This window comes from Petaurus breviceps, unplaced genomic scaffold (genome assembly GCF_028583685.1).
Source record: "Petaurus breviceps papuanus isolate PSGF00001 unplaced genomic scaffold, PetGlider_PUasm1.0 90556, whole genome shotgun sequence".
NCBI classification, from domain to species: domain Eukaryota; kingdom Metazoa; phylum Chordata; class Mammalia; order Diprotodontia; family Petauridae; genus Petaurus; species Petaurus breviceps.
Genome location: NW_027187273.1, coordinates 81,552 through 100,990, shown reverse-complemented (window position 1 = coordinate 100,990; position 19,439 = coordinate 81,552). Strand labels below are relative to the sequence as shown.

General features: G+C 42.8%; 1 protein-coding gene across 1 annotated transcript in view; it reads right to left on the bottom strand.

Annotated features, from left to right (window-relative positions):
• MYO7B (myosin VIIB) overlaps nucleotides 1-19,439 on the bottom strand; it is a gene marked incomplete at its 5' end in the record, with an annotated part of 127,210 nt that overhangs the window by 26,905 nt on the left and 80,866 nt on the right. The window contains 7 exons of the mRNA XM_069063371.1: nucleotides 335-492; nucleotides 2,250-2,374; nucleotides 6,210-6,391; nucleotides 8,325-8,494; nucleotides 11,262-11,388; nucleotides 11,496-11,613; nucleotides 14,520-14,687. Coding sequence (XP_068919472.1) covers nucleotides 335-492; nucleotides 2,250-2,374; nucleotides 6,210-6,391; nucleotides 8,325-8,494; nucleotides 11,262-11,388; nucleotides 11,496-11,613; nucleotides 14,520-14,687 — 1,048 coding nt within the window. The remainder of the gene's footprint in view (nucleotides 1-334; nucleotides 493-2,249; nucleotides 2,375-6,209; nucleotides 6,392-8,324; nucleotides 8,495-11,261; nucleotides 11,389-11,495; nucleotides 11,614-14,519; nucleotides 14,688-19,439) is intronic.

The window sequence follows — 19,439 nt, the reverse complement described above, 5'->3', positions numbered from 1 at the left end:
CCTGAACCTTCGGTCTGTTTGGTACTAGTTATTCTGTGACTTTGGACTGAGTAGCTATTTCTTCTTTATCTTAATGAATTTTTAAATTTGGGGCAGCAGTGACTTATAGCTGGTCATGAAGAGGCCAGGACAGAGTCTGCTCTTAGGTTTCATCCTGGGGGACACAAAATATGAATTGTACAGGGGGGTCCATATGGAAGATATTGTACTCCCTGTCCCCCACCTCAGCTTGGGGTCATACTGATAAGGAATCCCTTTAAAAGCATAGTGCTCACTCTCTTCCCCCACTCCATGGAATTGTGAAGGGAGGCCCAGCCCATCAGAGAAAGGATATCAGCAAAGGTCTGGCAGGCGATGTCCCTAAAGTCCACATTGGCATGGACTCTCCTCAGTAGTGGTTGTCTGAGGGGCTCCCAGGAATGCTCCCACAGCTTACTCTTACCGCGTGCCTTGGGGAACATGGCTTTGTTGATAGTCTCCTTTTCAGGGAGCCTAGATAAGGAGAGAAGCTTGGTTGTGGCCTAAGGACTCTTGTCAGGGAGATCTCTCCATGATGGAATCAGTCAGTTGGAACAGCAAGGTCAAGGCTAGGACTAGAAGGAAGGAATCCTAAGGCTTAAACAGATCTGAGCAGTCAAATTAGTTCAATAAGTCTTAATTGAATGCCTTCTTTTTGTCAGTTACCTAAGAAAGACTTGGAAAAGGGGAAGGTCACAAATTTATGTAGGCCAAAGGCATTTAGTTTCACCTCGCTCGTTACAAATTTCTTTTTTTTCCTCTCTCTTTCCCTTTTTCTTTCTCCACCATTTACTTTTCTATTGTCTCAAACGTTTCCTTTTCTCACACTTTAGCCAGCTGACTGTTCTCTCTCTTACTCTACCACTTACCTCCAACCCAACCCCTATTGTTAAGTTCAGATGAGAGCCCCTGGACCTAATGAATATCCACAAATTGCCCCCACCTGCTTCATTTTACAGCTTTATATCTCCCAATTTCTTTGACCAACTACACTATGTACCCAGTGATAAGGCAATGGCTAGCCAAATGGCGCTATATGAAAATACTGGAATATATTGAAGTGTAAGAAGAACTCAGAGTCACATAGGAAGACTTCTATAGAGTGATGTATACAGAAGAAAGGGCCAAAAGAATGATGACTACAATAATGTAAACTGGGGGTTCTTGACCTGGCACATATGGGTAAATTTGGGGGAATGGTTTTGAATCTAGATGAAAATATTATATTTTTATTTTCACTAACCTCCAATTGAAATTTTGCATTTCTTCTATTATGAAGCAAACATCATTTTGAGAATTGTTTTCCTTTATAATTAGATGTGTTTTCCTTCATGCATTTAAGAACAATATTCTGAGAAAGGGTCCATAGGCGTGTCCACTTGGCAGACTGCCAAAGGGGTCCATGACACACACAAAAAGGTAAAGAAACCTTGAAGTATATGATGACGGCATTAAACAACAACAAAACTCAGGTCAAAGACAATGGACCACTTTGGCACCAAAGCATTGAAATGAAAGTTCACATTCTACTTTTTTGGTGATAAAATGATGGGTACTATCAGTTGCAATCCTTCTTTTGAGCAATTTTTCTTTCTTTTTTTTTTCTCCTTAATAGAATTTTATTTTTTTAAATTACATGCAAAGATAGTTTCCAACATTCATTTTGTAAAATTTGAGTTCCAATTTTTTCTTCCCTCCTCCCTCCCCAAGACTGCAAGCAGTCTGACATAGGTTATCCTTATACAGTCATATTAAACCTATTTCCATATTAGTCATGTTGTGAAAGAAGAATCAGAACAAAAAGGAAAAAATGAGAAAGAAAAATTAAAAACAAGTGAAAATAGTGTTTTTTGATCTGGATTCAGACTCCATAGTTCTCTCTCTGGATGTGGATGGCATTTTCCATCGTGAGTCTTTTGGAGTTGTCTTGGATCATTGCATTGCTGAGGAGAGCTAAGTTTATCATAGTTAATCATGGTACAATGTGGCTGTTTCTGGGTACAATGCTCTCCTGGCTCTTTGAGCAATTTTTCTTAACTTCTTGGGGAATATACTTTGTTGAGTGGCATTACTTGCATGTTTGTTGGGATGTGTCTCCTGTGTCAAAGCAAAACGTATCCACAAAAAAAAAAGATGTTGATGAAGGCAGGACTACGCTGGGTGTCTGTAACTGCAGACCTGGGTCTCACCTGTCTGTGAGGATAGAGAGCAGTGTTACTTAGGCGCATTACCTGAAGTATTCATAGGAATACTCCTCTAGTGTGTATGGCTTTTCCTTCAACTCTTCCGCAAGTTCTTGTGGCTGTGCGTTCAGGGTGGCCAGCTTCCGATCCTCAGGGGACATTGCCAACAGACTCTAGAAATACAGACACCCAAAGTGTAGCAAGTCTCTTTTCATGCAGCAAGCCTGAACCCCAACAAGGTCCTGTCCCACAGTTATACGCTGAATGCTTGAGGCCAGGTCTGGAGGAAGGGCTCTCCCAAGAGGAAAACACCTGTCCATAGTCCCAAGCACCTAATCTTTCCCAGTTGATGACATGGGCATGAACTCGGCACAAGGTACCAAGGACACATTAGAGAAGAGACAGTGTGACCTTCAGCACCAAAGCCAACATCCAACCTGAATATTTTCCTCTTAGTTTACTCAGGTTCACACCCTCAGACTTTTTGCCCACTCACCCCCACATAGCCAAATGGTTGCTAAATCCATCCTTTTTACATTAAAAATATCTCCCACATAGGAGCTTCTCTCTAACCTTCTCCCTACCCTTCTCTCTAACCTCCCACCCACAGGCACACTCTGGTGGAGACCCTCATCACATCCCATTAGCAATAGCCATCTAGTTGGTTTGTTTTCTTCAGTGTTCTCTCTGTTCCACTCTATCCTTCTAGCTGATAGTCCTTAAAGTACAGATCTGACCGTGTTATCCCATTCAATAAACGTCTGTGACTCTATTACCTCCAGGATCAAATATGAAATTCTGTTTGGTTTTTAAAGCCCTTCACAATCTAGCCCCTTCTTATCTTTCCGGTCTTCTTCCTGGCTGGGCTCCATGCCTGGAATGCTCCAAGACTCAGCTCACTTCCCACCTCCTGTTGAGGCCTCTCCCAATCCTCCCAGCTGCTGGTGCCATCCAAGAGTACCAATGAATCCTGCATATATCTTGTGTCTATGTAACCATTTGTATGCTGTCTCCTCCTTTAAAATGGGAACTCTTCAAGGACAGGGACCATGGTTTTGTCTTTCTTTTAATCTCAGGTGTCTGGTACATAGTCACCACTTAATAAATGTTTCTTGATTGGTTGATGGGTTGGTGAAGAGCTTCTTTTTTAATCTAATTGACCTCAGACACCAAGCTAATTACTGAAAGGACCAGGGCCTCACACACAGATCCCGACAGAGTCCAATGCATATTCCATGTGCAGGGTCATCCTCTGGGTGACCCTCATTCCCGCTCTCTTGGGACGAAGCCCCAGAATTGGCACTGCATGTGAATTCTGTCCTGTTACTGGAGGCCTGATCTCTAGGTATTTCCTGACCTAGAATTAAACTCTTTATCACTTCCACACCAGTTCCTTCATACCTGTAAGACTAACAGCTCCACCACCAACTCCTGTTACCACCATCTCAGTGCCTTTGCATTGACAGACCCCTCCCCACTCTCCACCATCCCTAGAATGTACTCTCTCCTCATCCCCGTCTCTTGGAATCTGTGATTTCCTTCAAGGATCAGCTCAAAAGTCACCTTTTATATGAGCCTTTCCTTCCTCCACCTCTCCTCTTACCCCAATCTGCTAGTGCCTTTCTCCCAAATTACCTTCTATTTTGTAACTACCCATATGTATATGTTGTCTCCCCAGTTAGATTGTAAACTCCCTGAGGGCAGGAACATTTTCAGTTGTGTCTTTGCAGCCTCAGGGTCTAGCATAGTACCTGGAACATAGTAGGTTTTAATAAATGTTTGTTGATGAATTGATTGACTACCCTGCTCTGGAAGGCGGGGAACCTAATGAATTCTATTTTTCCATATTATGTCTAGAAAATTTACCTCTTTCCTCTCCCCATCTTGCATATGCTACCAGTTGCCAAATATTGTCCATTCTATCCCTGTAATCTCTTTTCCTCTTCCCCACCTTTTCCATTTCCTACTAAACTCCCCATTCTTTTTGTTTGTAGGCAAGATAGATAGCAACAACTTTAGCACAGGCCCTTGCCAATTCTCCTTTGGACTAGAGCAATAACCTCCAGTAACGTCCCTGTTCCCAGTATGCCCCCTCTTTAGTCCATCTCCTTCATAGCTGCCAAATCGATATTCATAAAACATAGACCTAACAATGTTACTCCCCTACTCAGAAATTTTCAATGGCTTCTTATTGCCTGGATGATAAAATATAAAATCCTCAACCTGATATTTAAAGCCCTTCTCCACCTAGCTCCAACATATCATAAACTCCCTTATTTGGCATTTAAAGCCACACTCAAGCTGCTTCCAGTTTGGCTTATTTATTGTATTCTACTCGCCTTCATACTCCCTAAGGTCCAGCCAAACTCACCTTCTTCCTGTGTCTCACTTAAGACATTATGCTTCCTTCCATGCCTGCCATGCTCTCTTTCTTCCCATCCATTTTAAGAACTCCTAAGTTCTTTCAAAGTTAAGACACCACCTTCTACAGGATTGCTTTCCCAGTTCCCTACTGTAATTCCCCACTGATGCTACTACCTCCCTTCCCCCACCAAAGACTTTGTATTTATTTTGTCTATGTACCTGTTGTCTCCACTAACAGAATGTAAAGTCCATAATGGCAGGGATTATTACATTTTTATCTTTGTATCCTTATTGCTTAAATCACAAACTCATAGTAGGTGCTAAATAAATGCTGTTGATTGAGGGATTACACACTCTCCGTGAATCACAATGCCTAGTTCTGCTGATCTGCCTGCATGATCAGGGATAACCACAGTGGGATGGCTCTCAAGGGTTAAAAATGTTATGCAATTGTATTGTTCTTTGGCAGTGGGATGGAGGCATCAGATTTAAAGGCAGGAGCATTTGGTTTAATCCTCTTCCATTTGCTAGCTGTGTGATAACAGAGAAGTCATTAACCTCTCTAAACTTCACTATTCTAATCTGTAAAATGGGAATAGCAACATGCAGTGTTCTCTACACTGTTATGCTTATGATGCTGTATTTTTAGGGGTGGGGATGAGGGTGGTGAGCAGTAGAGAAGGTAGGAGCTCCTTCAGGGGAAGGGAACCACTCAGCTGGAGTCTCCAGATCCTCAGCCATCCCCAACTCTGGGATGGTTTCACCCAAGGTAAGTGGAGCCCCAGAGGAAACATTAATAGAGGCCTCTTTTTCCATCTCCACCATAAGGAATGGTCTCTCTAGTTATTTCTGAGAATATCACCTTTGCCTGAGAATTCCAGACTAGGAAGAGACCTCTAGAGGTCATCCTGTCCAGCCTCTTGTGCTCAGACCAGTGAACGAGAGGGAGAGGAAAGAGCTGGACCTCGAGGGACATGTATTTTAGTGCTTTCATTTCCCTTGCTTCATTGACCATGAACAATCATTTTCCTTCTTTGCACCTGCCTTGGTTTCCTTGTCTGTAAGAGAAAGGAAAGCTAAACTAGATGACCTCAATATTCCAGCCCTGATGTTCTATGATCTCAGAGATCTCAGGGCTTTGATCTTGGAATCCACCGGGGCTAAATAAGAAAGACATTGTTACCCAAGGACAAGTCAGAAAAGAGTGTGGAGGCTTCCCCCAACACAGACCCACTGTCTCCTCCTACCTCGTGGCAGATGATGGTCTCTGTTAGGGGGAGGGACAGAAACATCTGCCAGGGGTGGTAGGAAAGGTCATGGGGAGAAGCATAAGACCAGGGACTTAGGGAAGGACCATAAATCTATGACAAAAGGGATATAGCTCAGATCTTGCCCATAGGTAAAAAAAAAATAGTAGGTAGTTATACTTTACATTTAGCTCTGAAGGGTATAGGGAAGAAGTTCTGAGAACTGTGTTCAAGTCCTGACTTTTCCACTAATTTGTTTTGTGACTGTGGATAAGTCACTTCAATGCTCTGACCCTAGTTTCATCTATAAAACAGAGGTAAATCCTGTTGAACATCCCAGGTCGTAAGAGTGTTTTGAGAAATGCAGAATGATACAAATGTAAGAGAGCATCATTACCATCATCTGTGGGGTAGGCTTCGTGATGGTGGGGATGATATAGATGCTGTCAATGGATACTACTCCAGTCTTGTCCGTCCTGTCATTGTGGGCTAGTATCCAGTTGTCACTGGGCGCTAGCCCTTCACCTTCCGTCAGGATCAACAAGTCTCCTCTTTTATACGACAGGATGGTGGGGTCGTCTGCAAGCCCAAGGATAAACACAGGGTATTGTCTACCTGGAAAGATGGGCTATGCCAATGCAGCAGGAAGAATAAGTTGGAAGGAAGGGAGGTATTGCTAACACATTATCTCTTGGCCCTGAAAAAGCAGGTATTTGGGGAGTCTCAAGGCCAAGAAAGGCCCAGAGAAGAGGGACAATAGTTTCCATTTATTTCTTCAAGATCCCTCTTTAGAAGGGATGGAGTTATCCTGGTTCTCATTTTACCTCTTTCCTACAATATTAGGAGTCTAGAGATGACTTCCCAGAAACTCCATCTGGGAACCATCATCATTACCCTCTTCAAAATTCACCTCTTCTAGGCAATGTTTCTTCATTGTCCCTATTCTGATCTCTTCCTTTCTTTGCAATTCACAGTACTTCCCCAACTACTTTAGCCCATTCTAGGGTCTCCTGTTTGGACTTCTTATAGGCATTCTTAGAGACAACTAGGTGTCATAGCAGATAGAAGCCCTGGGCTTGGAGTCAGGAAGACCTAGCTAAATTCAAACCTGGCCTCAAACACTTCCTAGCTGTGTGACCCAGGGCAAGTCACTTTACTGCTTCCTGCCTCAGTTTCTCAACTGCAAAATGGGGATAATAATAGCTAAAAAAGGTTGTTATGAGGATCAAATGAGATATTTATAAAGTGTTTTGTTGACCTTAAATTGCTACATGAATTCTAACTGTTGATCACCTACATGTACAATTGTCTTATTTCCCCAGTTAGACAACAAACGCTAGAAGAGACAACATACACTTCTCTTTTATTGGATACTGGGATAAGAGTTGGCAACTGTTTGGGGAGAATGGGGTATTGGTGAGAGGGAGAAAGAGTTAAGAGTTAAGGATGACCCTAAAATTGTGAACCTTGGTTGCTCAATGGATGGTGGAACCCTTGACAAAAAAAAAAGGAAGTGAGGAAGAGGGGTAGGTTTTTAAGGGTGGGAAGATAATGAATTAATGAATTCTGCTTGAGGCCTGTTGAGTTTGAGATATGTAGGAAACATACAGTTGAAAATGTCCAAGAGGCAGTTAGTGATAGGGATTGGGAGGGGGCAGAAGCTGGAGTTGAGATGAGGAACCAAGTCTAGAGAGGGTCAGTCACTTGCCCCAGGTCATACAGCTACTCAATTAGTGACAGGACTGGAATCTGAAACCAGGCCTCCTGATTCCCAGGCCAGTGCCCTTTGTGCTTTATACGAGATGCAGGATCTTTCTTACTCTAAGCATCTCCTCTATGCTCTGTCCTGATGCTGGCTGACATTGCTTGAAGATGACTTTTGCCATAGAGAGCCAGGAGGAAGGCTGAGGTGAATTCAGAGAAAGCTGGAGGATAGGGCTGGTTCCAAGAGATACACAGGTCTAGAATACTGAATGTAACAAGTCCGGAGGCCTTTTTGACAAACTCAACCCCATTGTCAAGTGGAATGTAGGTTTTCTGAGTACAGGGACTATGTCCTTACATAGTCTAGTACCTTACACATAGTAGGGATTTAATAAATGTTCCCTGAGTTGAATTGTTAAATTGACCTCAGTATTGAATCCCTACGGCCCAGCCCCAGAGCCTGGTCTTTCTCTAGACCCCTTCATACTTCATCATGCTAGTTATAATCTTATGTCTAATGATAAAAGGAGTTTTTATGTCTGGCCCTTCAGCTCCATGAATCTTATTTGATTACTGACATGTTTCTGGCTCTTGCCTGGTCAGGAACCTTACAATTGTGGATTCTCTGCTTCCCACCCCACTGCCACCCCATCAGTCCTTTCTCCACCCCCCAATCCCAACCGTCCACCAGACTAAGAAGACTTCAACCAGCATCATGGAATCGTTGGCCCATTATAGGGCCTGCCCCTGCCCAGCACCTCATACTCATACCTTGCCCCCCCTCCCCTCTTCCCTAGAACCAAGGTACCTGTGGATTTCTTATCTTTTGTGGCCATAGCATATATGGATCTCTTCTTCAGACCCTCTAGGAACATGGCCATTAGCTCCGCGATGGCCATGCTCTCGCTGGAGGCAAACACATAGTCCTCTGTATTCAGGGTGGACAGGGTGAAATTCTGCTTAAATACCTGGGGTGCCCTGTGAATGAGAATGCTAATCATCACTAAGGCCAAGGACTGACCCTGGCCTCAGAGTTAGAAAACTATTCTCCATTATCTGGTCTGAGTGTGAGAATGATTCAGTCTAGGAACTCTCCTGATGCTGGATTAATTTATTTGTAGATTTAGCAGACTAGGAATTATTTAGGCCCAGCTGTTTCTACTTCTCTTTATAATGTTTATTTCCTGCTCCCTGTGGTAAAGGAGAGGAGAAAAATGAAAGAAGAGAAATTTTCATTTATCAAATTTGGGAGCATACTTGAAATATTCTGGCCAGAGATATGGTATAAATGTTTCACTAAAATGGTGTCAGAACAGAAGCCAAAAGGGAAAGGCAAAAGACAAAGCTTAATAAAAAAGCAGGAAAGAAGGAAGTTGTAGGTGAAAGAACACTGGATTTGAATCCTGGCCCTGACGTTTACTACGTGACCATGGGCAAGTCCTTTTATCTCTTTGAGTCCCAATGTTCTCATCTGTAAAATGGGGATAATAATAACTTTACTAACTACATGTAATCCCTTGACTCCTGGGGTGCTGCCTGGGGAAGGTTGCCATAGAGATATCAGACTCCAGAAATGACCAATAGACAGTGTCCCAGACTTCACCCATTTGGTGACACTTTTGATCTAAAGGGAAAGGGAAGTTGGAAGAGTTAGTCAATATTCAACACACATTTATTAAGGGCTTACTATACGCCTGGCACAGTACTAAGTTCTCTCCTGTCTTGTGCACCATGCAGGACGAAAGCTGCAGACAGGGCCAATTGTGTATGTGTGATCTAATAGCTAACGTCCCTATTTTATGGATGAAGAAAGTAAGGCTGACTGAGGTTAAGTGACTTGCCTAGGGTTGCACAGCTAGTAAATGTCTAAGGCTAGATTAGAACTCAGATCTTCCTGACTCTAAGTCCAAGGTTCTATCTACTGCACCACCTAGTTGCTTAGTGATCCCTGGATCTCCTTCCTGGACTCTGGAGAGCTGCTGCTGCAGTAGAATTCTGGGATGCTGGTTAGTAGTGCCCACCCTGCTCAGTCAGGGAGGAAGAGACAGGAGGAGACAGAAATGTGATCCTCTTTGGTGCTGTCCACAGCGTATGTTTTATCATATATTATCTACTTCCTGATCAGGTCTCTTCTAATTATTACATGTCTGACTGTAAACAAAATATTTTAGTTGTATGATTAATGCCAGTACAAATGGAGATTTGGAAAGATGCTTTTTCATGTATTTAACGTGACAGGAAACGCCATCCCTCTTTCAGTACAAGCTGAGGTATCTTTCAGGGAGGCAGATGCTGGCAGGTGTGTATTCTGTCTGAATTTCTCACAAGCAAGAGGGCTGTTTTATAATCATATCCCCCTCCTCAGGGCCCCCATTCAGAGACAAACCACTGAGTGGAGCACCTGTGGGCCTAGCCTTGGAGAGTGAATGGAATGAATTTGTGATGAGAAATGGAGGTTAATACTCTGGTCAATACATGGTCCCAGACAATTCTGAAAGACACAATGAAAGCTCGGAGAAGGAACTGGTGAACTCTGAGAGGAGACTGAAGCATACTTTTTTCACTTTATTTTTCTTGCTTTTTTTTGCAACATGGCAAAAACAGAAATGTGTTTTGCATGTATAATTAGTACCATTTTGCTTGCCTTTATGATGGGTGGGGAGGGCATAGAGGGAGGAAGAGAATTTGAAACTCAAAATTTGAAAAATAATATTAAAAAATAAATAATATTTTTCTAAGGGAAAAAAGAAATGGAGGCTAAGTGATCAAGGTGGCCTGAGATTAATGGAATTGGTCCTTAACAAAGCTCTTAAGTTTAGTCACTTGTGTGTTCCTCACCTACCAATCCTTATTTCAGTATCCCCTGTTTTCCAGGCTCTCAGAATCCAATACCTTTATATTGTTACAGCTGTCCTGAGCAGGAAGGAAGATCTGATTAACTTATTTACCCTGAAGTGTTAGGGATTTGATATGTTACCACCCCTTCCTAGGGCATGTGTATTTTAATACAATCCTAGAAAGAATAGTGGTTAAGTGAAAGAAATGAAGCTCAGAGGACAAATGGATAGTTATTTTGGGGGATGACAGTGAGGGTGGGGGGCTCCTGAATACTCCTCAGTGAGGGAAAGCCCCAGACAGAAAAGGGTCAGTAATCCCAGCTAAACAACAGGTCTCCGTTCAGTTTCCACCTCTCTCAATTCTGATTAATCCAAGGAATTGGGAAAGTCAATGCCCCCGCCCCTGACCACTATTAGGCTTATTCTAATCATAGAATGATAGGATTTTAGAGCTGGAAAGTACCTTAGAGTTCCTTTAGTCTGGGGCTCCTGTGGGTCCCTTCTTTGGTGAGTTCTTTTCCATAACCTCCACTTTGGGAAAAGGCTCCAGAACCATCCCTGATTCTCTAGACTTAGCCATCATTATGTCCCAGTTCAGGTGCCTCCTTTTCTCCCCTCCCCACCTTTCAGCTCCCTTTATACATTGCCTTCCTCTATCAGAATGCAAACTCTTTGAGGGCAGGGACCATCTTTCTTTTTGCTTGTCTTTGTATCTTCAGCCCTTAGCAGATAGTAAGTATTTAATAAATGCTTATTGATGGACTAATCTAGTCCAATCCCTTTATTTTGCAGCTAAGGGAACTGAGGTCCAGAGAGGTTAAATGTTTTGCCCAAGGATACACAGGTAGCCGTGCCACTCTAGAGGACACATGGCAGGTAAAGACCTCTTTTTAGCTCAGGGCACTAACCTGTTGGTGACTATGCCAGTAACCTCAGGGTAGGTCAGGTCCAAAAGTTTCTTCTCTGATTTGTCAAGGAAGCAGATACCTTTCCCGTTGATGGCCAAAACCAGCTGAGTCTTGTGCAGGTTGGGCCCTGGAAATGGGATGACATATTCTTTATGAACACTGGGGGATGGTGCTCTGATTCAGACCTGCCCCATTTCCTCTGCTGTTTTCCCTTTCCCAATTAGTTACCATTACCTGAAATTTTGGTAACTTCAAAAAACTTGGAGAATAGTAGAGGCCACTGGAAACAAACCATAGTCAAAATTTGTTCCTTTACCAATAGTGGAGAGGAGCGATTTTGGATGTAGGGAGCCTAAAATGGAGAAAACATCTTTTGTGTGATACCCAACAGAGGTACCCTTGTCTGTATTTTCATTCATTCACTCAGTAACTCATTTACTCAAACATTCATTTATTCAACACATATTTATGGAATGACTTTTATGTACCAAACACTCTGAGAGACACAGGCATTTATTAAGCATCATTATGACCTTGAATATTACAAATAGGTGCCAAGGTATTTGGAGACACCCTGTTTCCCAGAGCTAAGGCCCAGCAACCAGGTTGTGCTCTGAGCTTGGCATAACAACAAAGCTTTGCACTCTGGGTGATCTCACCCTCTGGTTGTGTATTGCTTTGACCAGCACCAGATGTTCACTGAGGGATTTATGACTTTTATATTAATCAAAAACTGTTTAGATTTGCTGAAGCTCCCCCTATTTCCCAGGGACCTGAGAGCCAATGTGCTGCAGCCTAAAGCCATCCATCAAATTCTCCCGACATGCTAAACAACTCCTGAATTCCTGTGCTTATGTAACTGAACCAAATACTGCACTTCTGTTCCCACCATGCTAACTCTGATTCCTTACCCTAATAAATAATCACAAGGCTCAGAGACCCTTAAGACTTAAAACTTAAGGTTTAGGAACTTAAGAATTGTTCCCACAGGACCCAGGAACACCTGCACTGTCCACTCATGAGCCTGCTGTGGAACCGCTAAGAAGGATTGTGTTGTGGCTCAACCCCTTGTGGTTTTTTATGCATATAAGACCTTCCTTTGCCCCAGCATGCTAAGTCCTCCTTCTCAGGGGGGTGGGGCTTATGCTTGTTTTCCTTACTCTGAAATTTCTCTTTAATCCCTGATACACCCACCTCTGGTCTACTCTGTTCGGCTCCAGCCATTCCTGTGTTAGAGGCCGATTCCAGTCTTGTTCACATAGGAAAACTCCATTATGGGGCCATATAAAGCCCTTTATGGAATTTTCCTATCTGTAATGTACAGAATCATAATGGATGCTTAATAAATACCTATATCTCTCAGAGTGCTTGATACACAAGTCATTTCATAAATATTTGTTGAATGAATGTATGAATTTTCATCAAAAAGTACATCAAGTCTTTTACTTACAAAACTACAACCCAGATTAAAAAATCTTTCGTGCCAGCCTCTGAGAGGGCCACAAGAAGAAGATCTTAGTCCGTGAGATTCTTTCTGTACATACTCCATCTCTGTGTATACTTACTTTTCCTTGTGTTTGCTTTCCTTGCTTTCTTCCTAGGGTTTTGTTTTTTCTATTTCCCTCTCCTTGGATGTTGCTGTATGCCTAATCTCTGTGTATACAACAAAATGTCTCACTTTGTATGTTTATTTTCCCTGTATTTCTCTTTCTCTCTCTCACTTGACTTTTTTTCCATCCTTGTCTCCTCCTCTTCATTTCTTTCCTTTGCATTCTATCTTCCTTAGAAAACAGAACACAGGGGGTGGCTAGGTGGTGCAGTGAATAGAGCACCGGCTCTGAAGTCAGGAGGACCTGAGTTCAAATGAGGCCTCAGACACTTAACAAGCCGTATGACCTTGGGCAAGTCATTTAACCCCAATTGCCCTGCTCTCCCCCCTCCAAAAAAAAAGAAAGAAAGAAAATAGAACATAGAACTGTTTTATATTATACTTATTAAACAGAATCTCATGTTTTCTATTCTTAATTTTAAAAGAACACAAATGTAACATTTCACCCTCTCATGTTAACCTTGAGTTATGTTTCCCTTATGTACTAGTGCTTTTGAAAAAAGTTCCTCATTACTTCTCTAGGAGAGCTAAAAATGGTGTGATCCCTGCCCTCAATGTGCTTCCTATCTACTACTGTATGGTTTTTTTTTCTCATGTGCAAAATACTAGTAGCATTTCAGAGCAGTCCAGAGTTCAAGTTCATTCAAGTGAAAAAGGAAGTGATTTTGTTATTATTCAGTTGTTTCAGTCATGTCTGACTCTTCACGACCCCATTTGAGGTTTTCTTGGCAAAGATATTGGAGTGGTTTGCCATTTCCTTCTCTGGCTCATCTGTAAAATGAGGAACTGAGGCAAATAGGGTTAAGTGACTTGCCCAGGGCCACACAGGTAGGAAGTATCTGAGGCTGGATTGGAACTCATGTCCTACCGACTCCAGGCTTAGTGCTCTATCCATTGTGCCACCTGCTTGCCCCTAAGGACAGGATCAGCCCCAAATTTGGTCAGCCTCAAATTAAGGATTCAAAAGACTATAATTTACTCACCCAGTGAAGAGAGTCCAATTAGAAACAGTTTTTTGTTCAAGCTTAAATCTATTTGGGTACTTGATCTCTTGAACTCTTACCTGACTTTAGACCACATTTTCCTGTTTTGTCTATAAGGTCCTGATTTGGTAAGACTACTGACCTGTACTTTCGGATCTTGGACACCCTCCTGCCTCTTGGTTACCTCATGTTAGCTGCCTTGATCATAGATTCTATTCCCATGAAAGAAAAGGGATTACCTTTTGCTCACTAAATGAGATATTAGCACTGTGGACCATGCTACCCAGACTAGGCTGGCCTTCCAGTCCTGGGGCTCATACCATAGTCCCTGAGTAGGCCCAGATGAGTCTGAAGGACACATTACACTTCTCTAGCAGACAAAATGATACCAGAGATGTTCGTGTGGTTTATATTTTCCTTCCCCTTCTTTATTACTACTATTGGGAGCTCCTGGATTTCTCTAGCCCACAGGAATCCCTCCCCTACTCTGAACACATATATACTTGTTACATCATCTGTTGTATAACTGCCGTCCTTCACTGTAAGCTTTTTCAGGGGACCGACTACGTCACACCCTCACTGTATTCTCTAGAGTGCCCAGAACATAGCAGGTATTAAAGCTGGAATGGAACAGAGATGAGCTGGTTGCCATCTGGAGGTTCTGACCTTTGCACAGGCTTCAGTCACAAGTCTGACCCACTGCTCCTGTGACTTTGTCTTGAGCACCTTCCCAGGGATGCAGGCGGGAAGGGTCTTCTGAATGTCACTGCTCTGGATGACGCTCCCAAATACAATGTAGCAGTGTTTGGCAACCACCTCCACCAGGTCCTCTTCCTGTAAAAGTTCAGTTGGTCATAAGTAGCCTGATGGGGAATTGGGAAGAAAAGATTCTTTCCACTTTAAGCCTTATTCTCTTCTCCTCTCCTTTTGGGGCCCATGGTCAGTTCAACCCAATTAACTGCTCACCACTACTTCCTGCAATCAGTACTGGGTCCCCAGGGAGGTAGAGAATGAAAATGGGTGGGTCAGGAAGAAGGCCCAGCAAAAAACGTGACTTAGACAGGTCATTTGATCCATCCCCCCTGCCTCTTAGTAGGACCATCCCTCTTCCAAACAATTCCAGACAGAAAACTATGACATGTTAAACAGAAACTCCAGTTCAGATAGCGATTGCCTCTTATAGACTCAGATGTATTGTTAGGTTCTGATTCAAAGTTAATGATGACCTGATGATAGTCTTGGTCCTATTTCTATTGAAATAAAATATATCGGTGCTTGTATTCGTTCTGAAGATCTTTCAGGTACCAGAGATATACATTTGACTAGTTGCTTTATTAAGATAACTCAATATACCCTCTACTTGGCTCTCAAGGCCCCCTAAAATCTAGCTATGGAATAATAAAGTATTAGAGCTCAAAGAATCTGTCATTATCTAGTTCAACCCTCTGACTAAGAGAGAGGGAATGACTATTCTTTAAAATCAGATAGCAGGGTAAAAATAGAATAAAGATTGGAACCGAGACCATCCAACTCAACTTCCCATTCTTGTCCAAACTCCTGCTCTAGCCAGACCAATTTTCTTACCATGTTCATGCACAATGCTTTGTTCTTATCTCCTGGGTCCTAGCTTATGTCATTTTTTTCTATCTTCTTCTACCCTTCAATAATCCAAATTTTACCCACATCAAGTTCTACCTTCTCCATGAAACCTTCCTTGGTAATTCCAGCCTACACTGATTATGAACTCCTTTTGTACCTAGAATTGGAATCACATGATCTAACACTGCTTTACATTGTTCTCTTTTATACAAGTTTCTTGTATGTAAGTCTTTTTTTTTTTAAAGCAATTAGGGTTAAGTAACTTGCTCAAGGTTACACGTCCAGTTATTTCTGGGTGTGGTGCTGAGTATCTGAGCCCGGGATTTGATCCAGGTCATAGAGTGCCTATGAGCCGGTGCTCTTACTCACTGAGCCACCTGGCCGCCCCTAAGCAATTGGGGTTAAGTAACTTGCTCAAGGTTACACAGCCAGGTGTTTCTGGGTGGGTGCTAAGTGTCTGAGCCTGGCATTTGATCTCCAGGTCTTCTCAACACTGGAGCCAGTGCTCTTACTTGCTGTGCTACCTGGCCGCCCCTCTTGTATGTAAGTCTTGTCCAGCTTCACCCAGCAGCAAATTGGCCCATCTGACAGTGACAATGTTTCCCAAGAGGAATAGGTAGGTCTACTTGATCCTCCTGTTCAGCATTTGTAGGGTGCCAGCTCAAATTATCCACAGAGTCCTTTGTCTGTCACTGACCCCATGCCTTGAAGTGACCTTTGGAAAGATTCTTTAGAGAAAGAAAGACATGGAGGCCTGCTGTTTTGGTATTGCAAATTCCTTTGACCAAATGTATTCCCTACATGTATGTCTTCTCAAGGTTGTGCCCACTTATCACTCCTCCTCTCTGACTCTATGTGTCTTTGTGGGAGAGAGTACTCCAGATATTTTAGGGGAAATGCTTTGTTACTATTGTTGCTGCTATGCTGTTTGAGTTCATGTGGTCTCCTGACCTGGCCTGCCTGCTGGATGGGGAGAGAGGTACCACTCCTCTGAGCTCTCTACTGCCTAAAACCTTGAGAAGACTCAACCCTGGGTCCAAACCCTGAAGGATAAGAATAACCTACCCAATCTTATTCCTCAACCATTAACATACTCCCATCCTCTCTACTCTCCCCATCCCAGTGATTCTGAATTTCTGTCATTCAAACCTATCCTCAGCTCCCCCATCTCTAACCCTTTATTCCCATCTCTCTCAACTCAATCCTGCCAAGATGTCACTCTAAGGTGAACCATCCCTTCTAATTTGCTCGCTGGAATGTCTTCTCCATTGGTGAAAACTTGCTTATATCTTAAATCTTTTCCTTTCTCACTCCTTTCACCTTCTGGCTCTCACTGAATCCTGGCTCCTTCCTGATGACACACCTGGATTGCCTTTCTACTGGTTGCTCAAATCTCCCACTTACAGACTGAGGTGGGGGAGTTGGAATATTCTTTTCTTCCCATTGACACTTACATGCTCTCCCTCTACCATCATCACTTAATAACTTCTCCTCTTTTGAGGTTCAATTAATCCATATTTACCACCCAATCTCAAATTCTGTTAGTTGTTATCTACCATCATCCAGAACACTACCTTTCTTTCGCTAATGAGTTTAGTGCCTGGCTCACAATCTTCTCCACCTCAACTCTTGCCCTCATACTATGGAACTTCAATATACATATTCAACATACATATGTTCTCTCAAATACACTAATCTCCCTTCCTCAACTTACTTGTCATCATCATTATAACATTTATATAGTACCTACTATCTAAATGCTTTACAATTATTATCTCATTTGATTCTCACAACAACCCTGGGAAATAGGTACTATTATTAGTCACCATTTGAAAGCTGAGAAAACTGAGGCAGACTGAGGTTAAGTGACTTGCCCAGGGTCACAACCAGTAAATATCTAAAGCAGGATTTGAACTTGGGTCTTCCTAGGCCCAGCTTCTATCGGTTGCATCATTTCCTATGGCCTATTCCCTCCCCCAAACTTCAGCTACACACAGAGATGGTCATACCCCTAAATGCACCACCTCCATCTTCATGAACTCTACAATTCCTTGATCTGATCACAATCTATTGTCATTCTACTTCTTCCCTTACCTTGCACCCCTAAATTCTGTTCTTGAAGCCTCCATTCCTCAGTTCTTTTCCAGGCCATCATACCTACACTGGCTACATTCTCTTCACTACTCCACTGACCCCTCAATGAACTCATTTCACTGTATACTATCTTTTTCTCTCGAGTCCCTTGCCTCCTTATCCCATTACTGATCCTACCCTGCCAAATCTAAGCCGAGGATTACTCCCACCACCCTATTGCCTTTGCTGCTACTCATGTGCTGCTGAAAGAAATTGGACCCCCCCAACTGTAATGACTGGGTCCATAAAACTGGGTTCTCTCTGTAGCAAGGCAAGCCTTTTACCCCCACCTTCCCCACTTGATTCACTATCCCATTCACCACAGTGGCTTCTCCAAAACTTTTTGTCCCACCTCAAACCTTTCATAGTTCCCCTTCTCCCCACCCTCTCAGCTGAGAAGCTGCCCTCATATTTCACTGGAAAAATTGAGGCCCTTCACCTAGAACTTCATCTTCCTCATCTCACATCAGGTGCTTTCTGTTACTATTTCCTCTTTCAACTGTCTCATACAAATAGATGGACCTTCTAACTATATTTTTGCGAGGGGGAGGTAATTGGGGCTCTTGATCCCCCTTTAATGCTAGTGTTTTCCTTATGTTGATTTTCCCCAACTTACCCTGTCTATATCTTATTTGGTTGTTTTGGGGTTTTTTTGCTTTTTGGAGGGCAATTGGGGTTAAGTGACTTGCCCAAGGTCACACGGCTAGGTTTTTGTTTTTGTGTGTGTTAAGTGTCTGAGGCTGGATCTGAACCCAGGTCCTCCTGACTCCAGGGACAGGGCCCTATTCACTCTGCCACCTAGCAGCCCTCTGTATCTTATTTGTATATAGTCATTTGCATTTCTAGTGCCTGTACATAGTAGGTCATTAATGTTTGCTGACTAATCAACTCTAAGAACTAATTGAGTCTACTGGTGCTAATGAGAAGCACCCTGGTGAATAATTGTACGAAGTAGTCATCCACAGGGTTACTCCTAAATTTCAAGGTAGTAATCACCCTTTGGGGGACCCCACCTGCCAGTATGAGGGCAAGTTCAGAGAATCACGCACAGCGGATACTCCAAGTGTGTCTATATCTATCTATCTATCTGTCTATCTATCTATCTGTCTATCTATCTGTCTATCTATCTATCTATCTATCTATCTATCTATCTATCTGTCTGTCTGTCTGTCTGTCTGTCTGTCTGTCTGTCTGTCTGTCTGTCTGTCTGTATGTCTATCTGTCTGTCTGTCTGTCTGTCTATCTATCTGTCTGTCTGTCTATCTGTCTGTCTGTCTATCTATCTGTCTGTCTGTCTATCTATCTACACACTTCTACATACATATACATACATTCACATATGTACATGTTGTCTCCATCATACAGAATGCAGATTCCTTGAGGTCAGGACATGTTTTAATTTTTGCTTCGAATCACCAGCCCCTAGCACAGTACTTGACATACAGTAGGTGCTTAATAAATACTTGCTGAATGTTGTTACTGTCTGTCCTTTATTAAAGACATCTTAACCTGCAAGTGAATTGGATTTGAGTAAGGCAGGACTGTGCAAAGTCATCAGCTTCACTCTCTCCTCTAGAGTCATCAGAGTCCAGTGACAAGACACAGGTCAAGCTGACTGGTGATGGCCCCGGACGCCGTGGGGGACCTTGGCTTTTAAGCTAAGGTCTTTCCCGGGTTTCAGTTTGTTTGAGGCAAAGCCCATTTAGTAATTAAGTACTACCGGTAGGTAAGAATGAGGCAAGAGCTGGAGGAGACCCTCCGAGTTTCTGGCCAGAACAGAAGTAATTGCTATTTTCACTTACTCAAACAATGATCAAGTGAGGCCTGGGCTGGGACCGATTATTGGCCGATCAG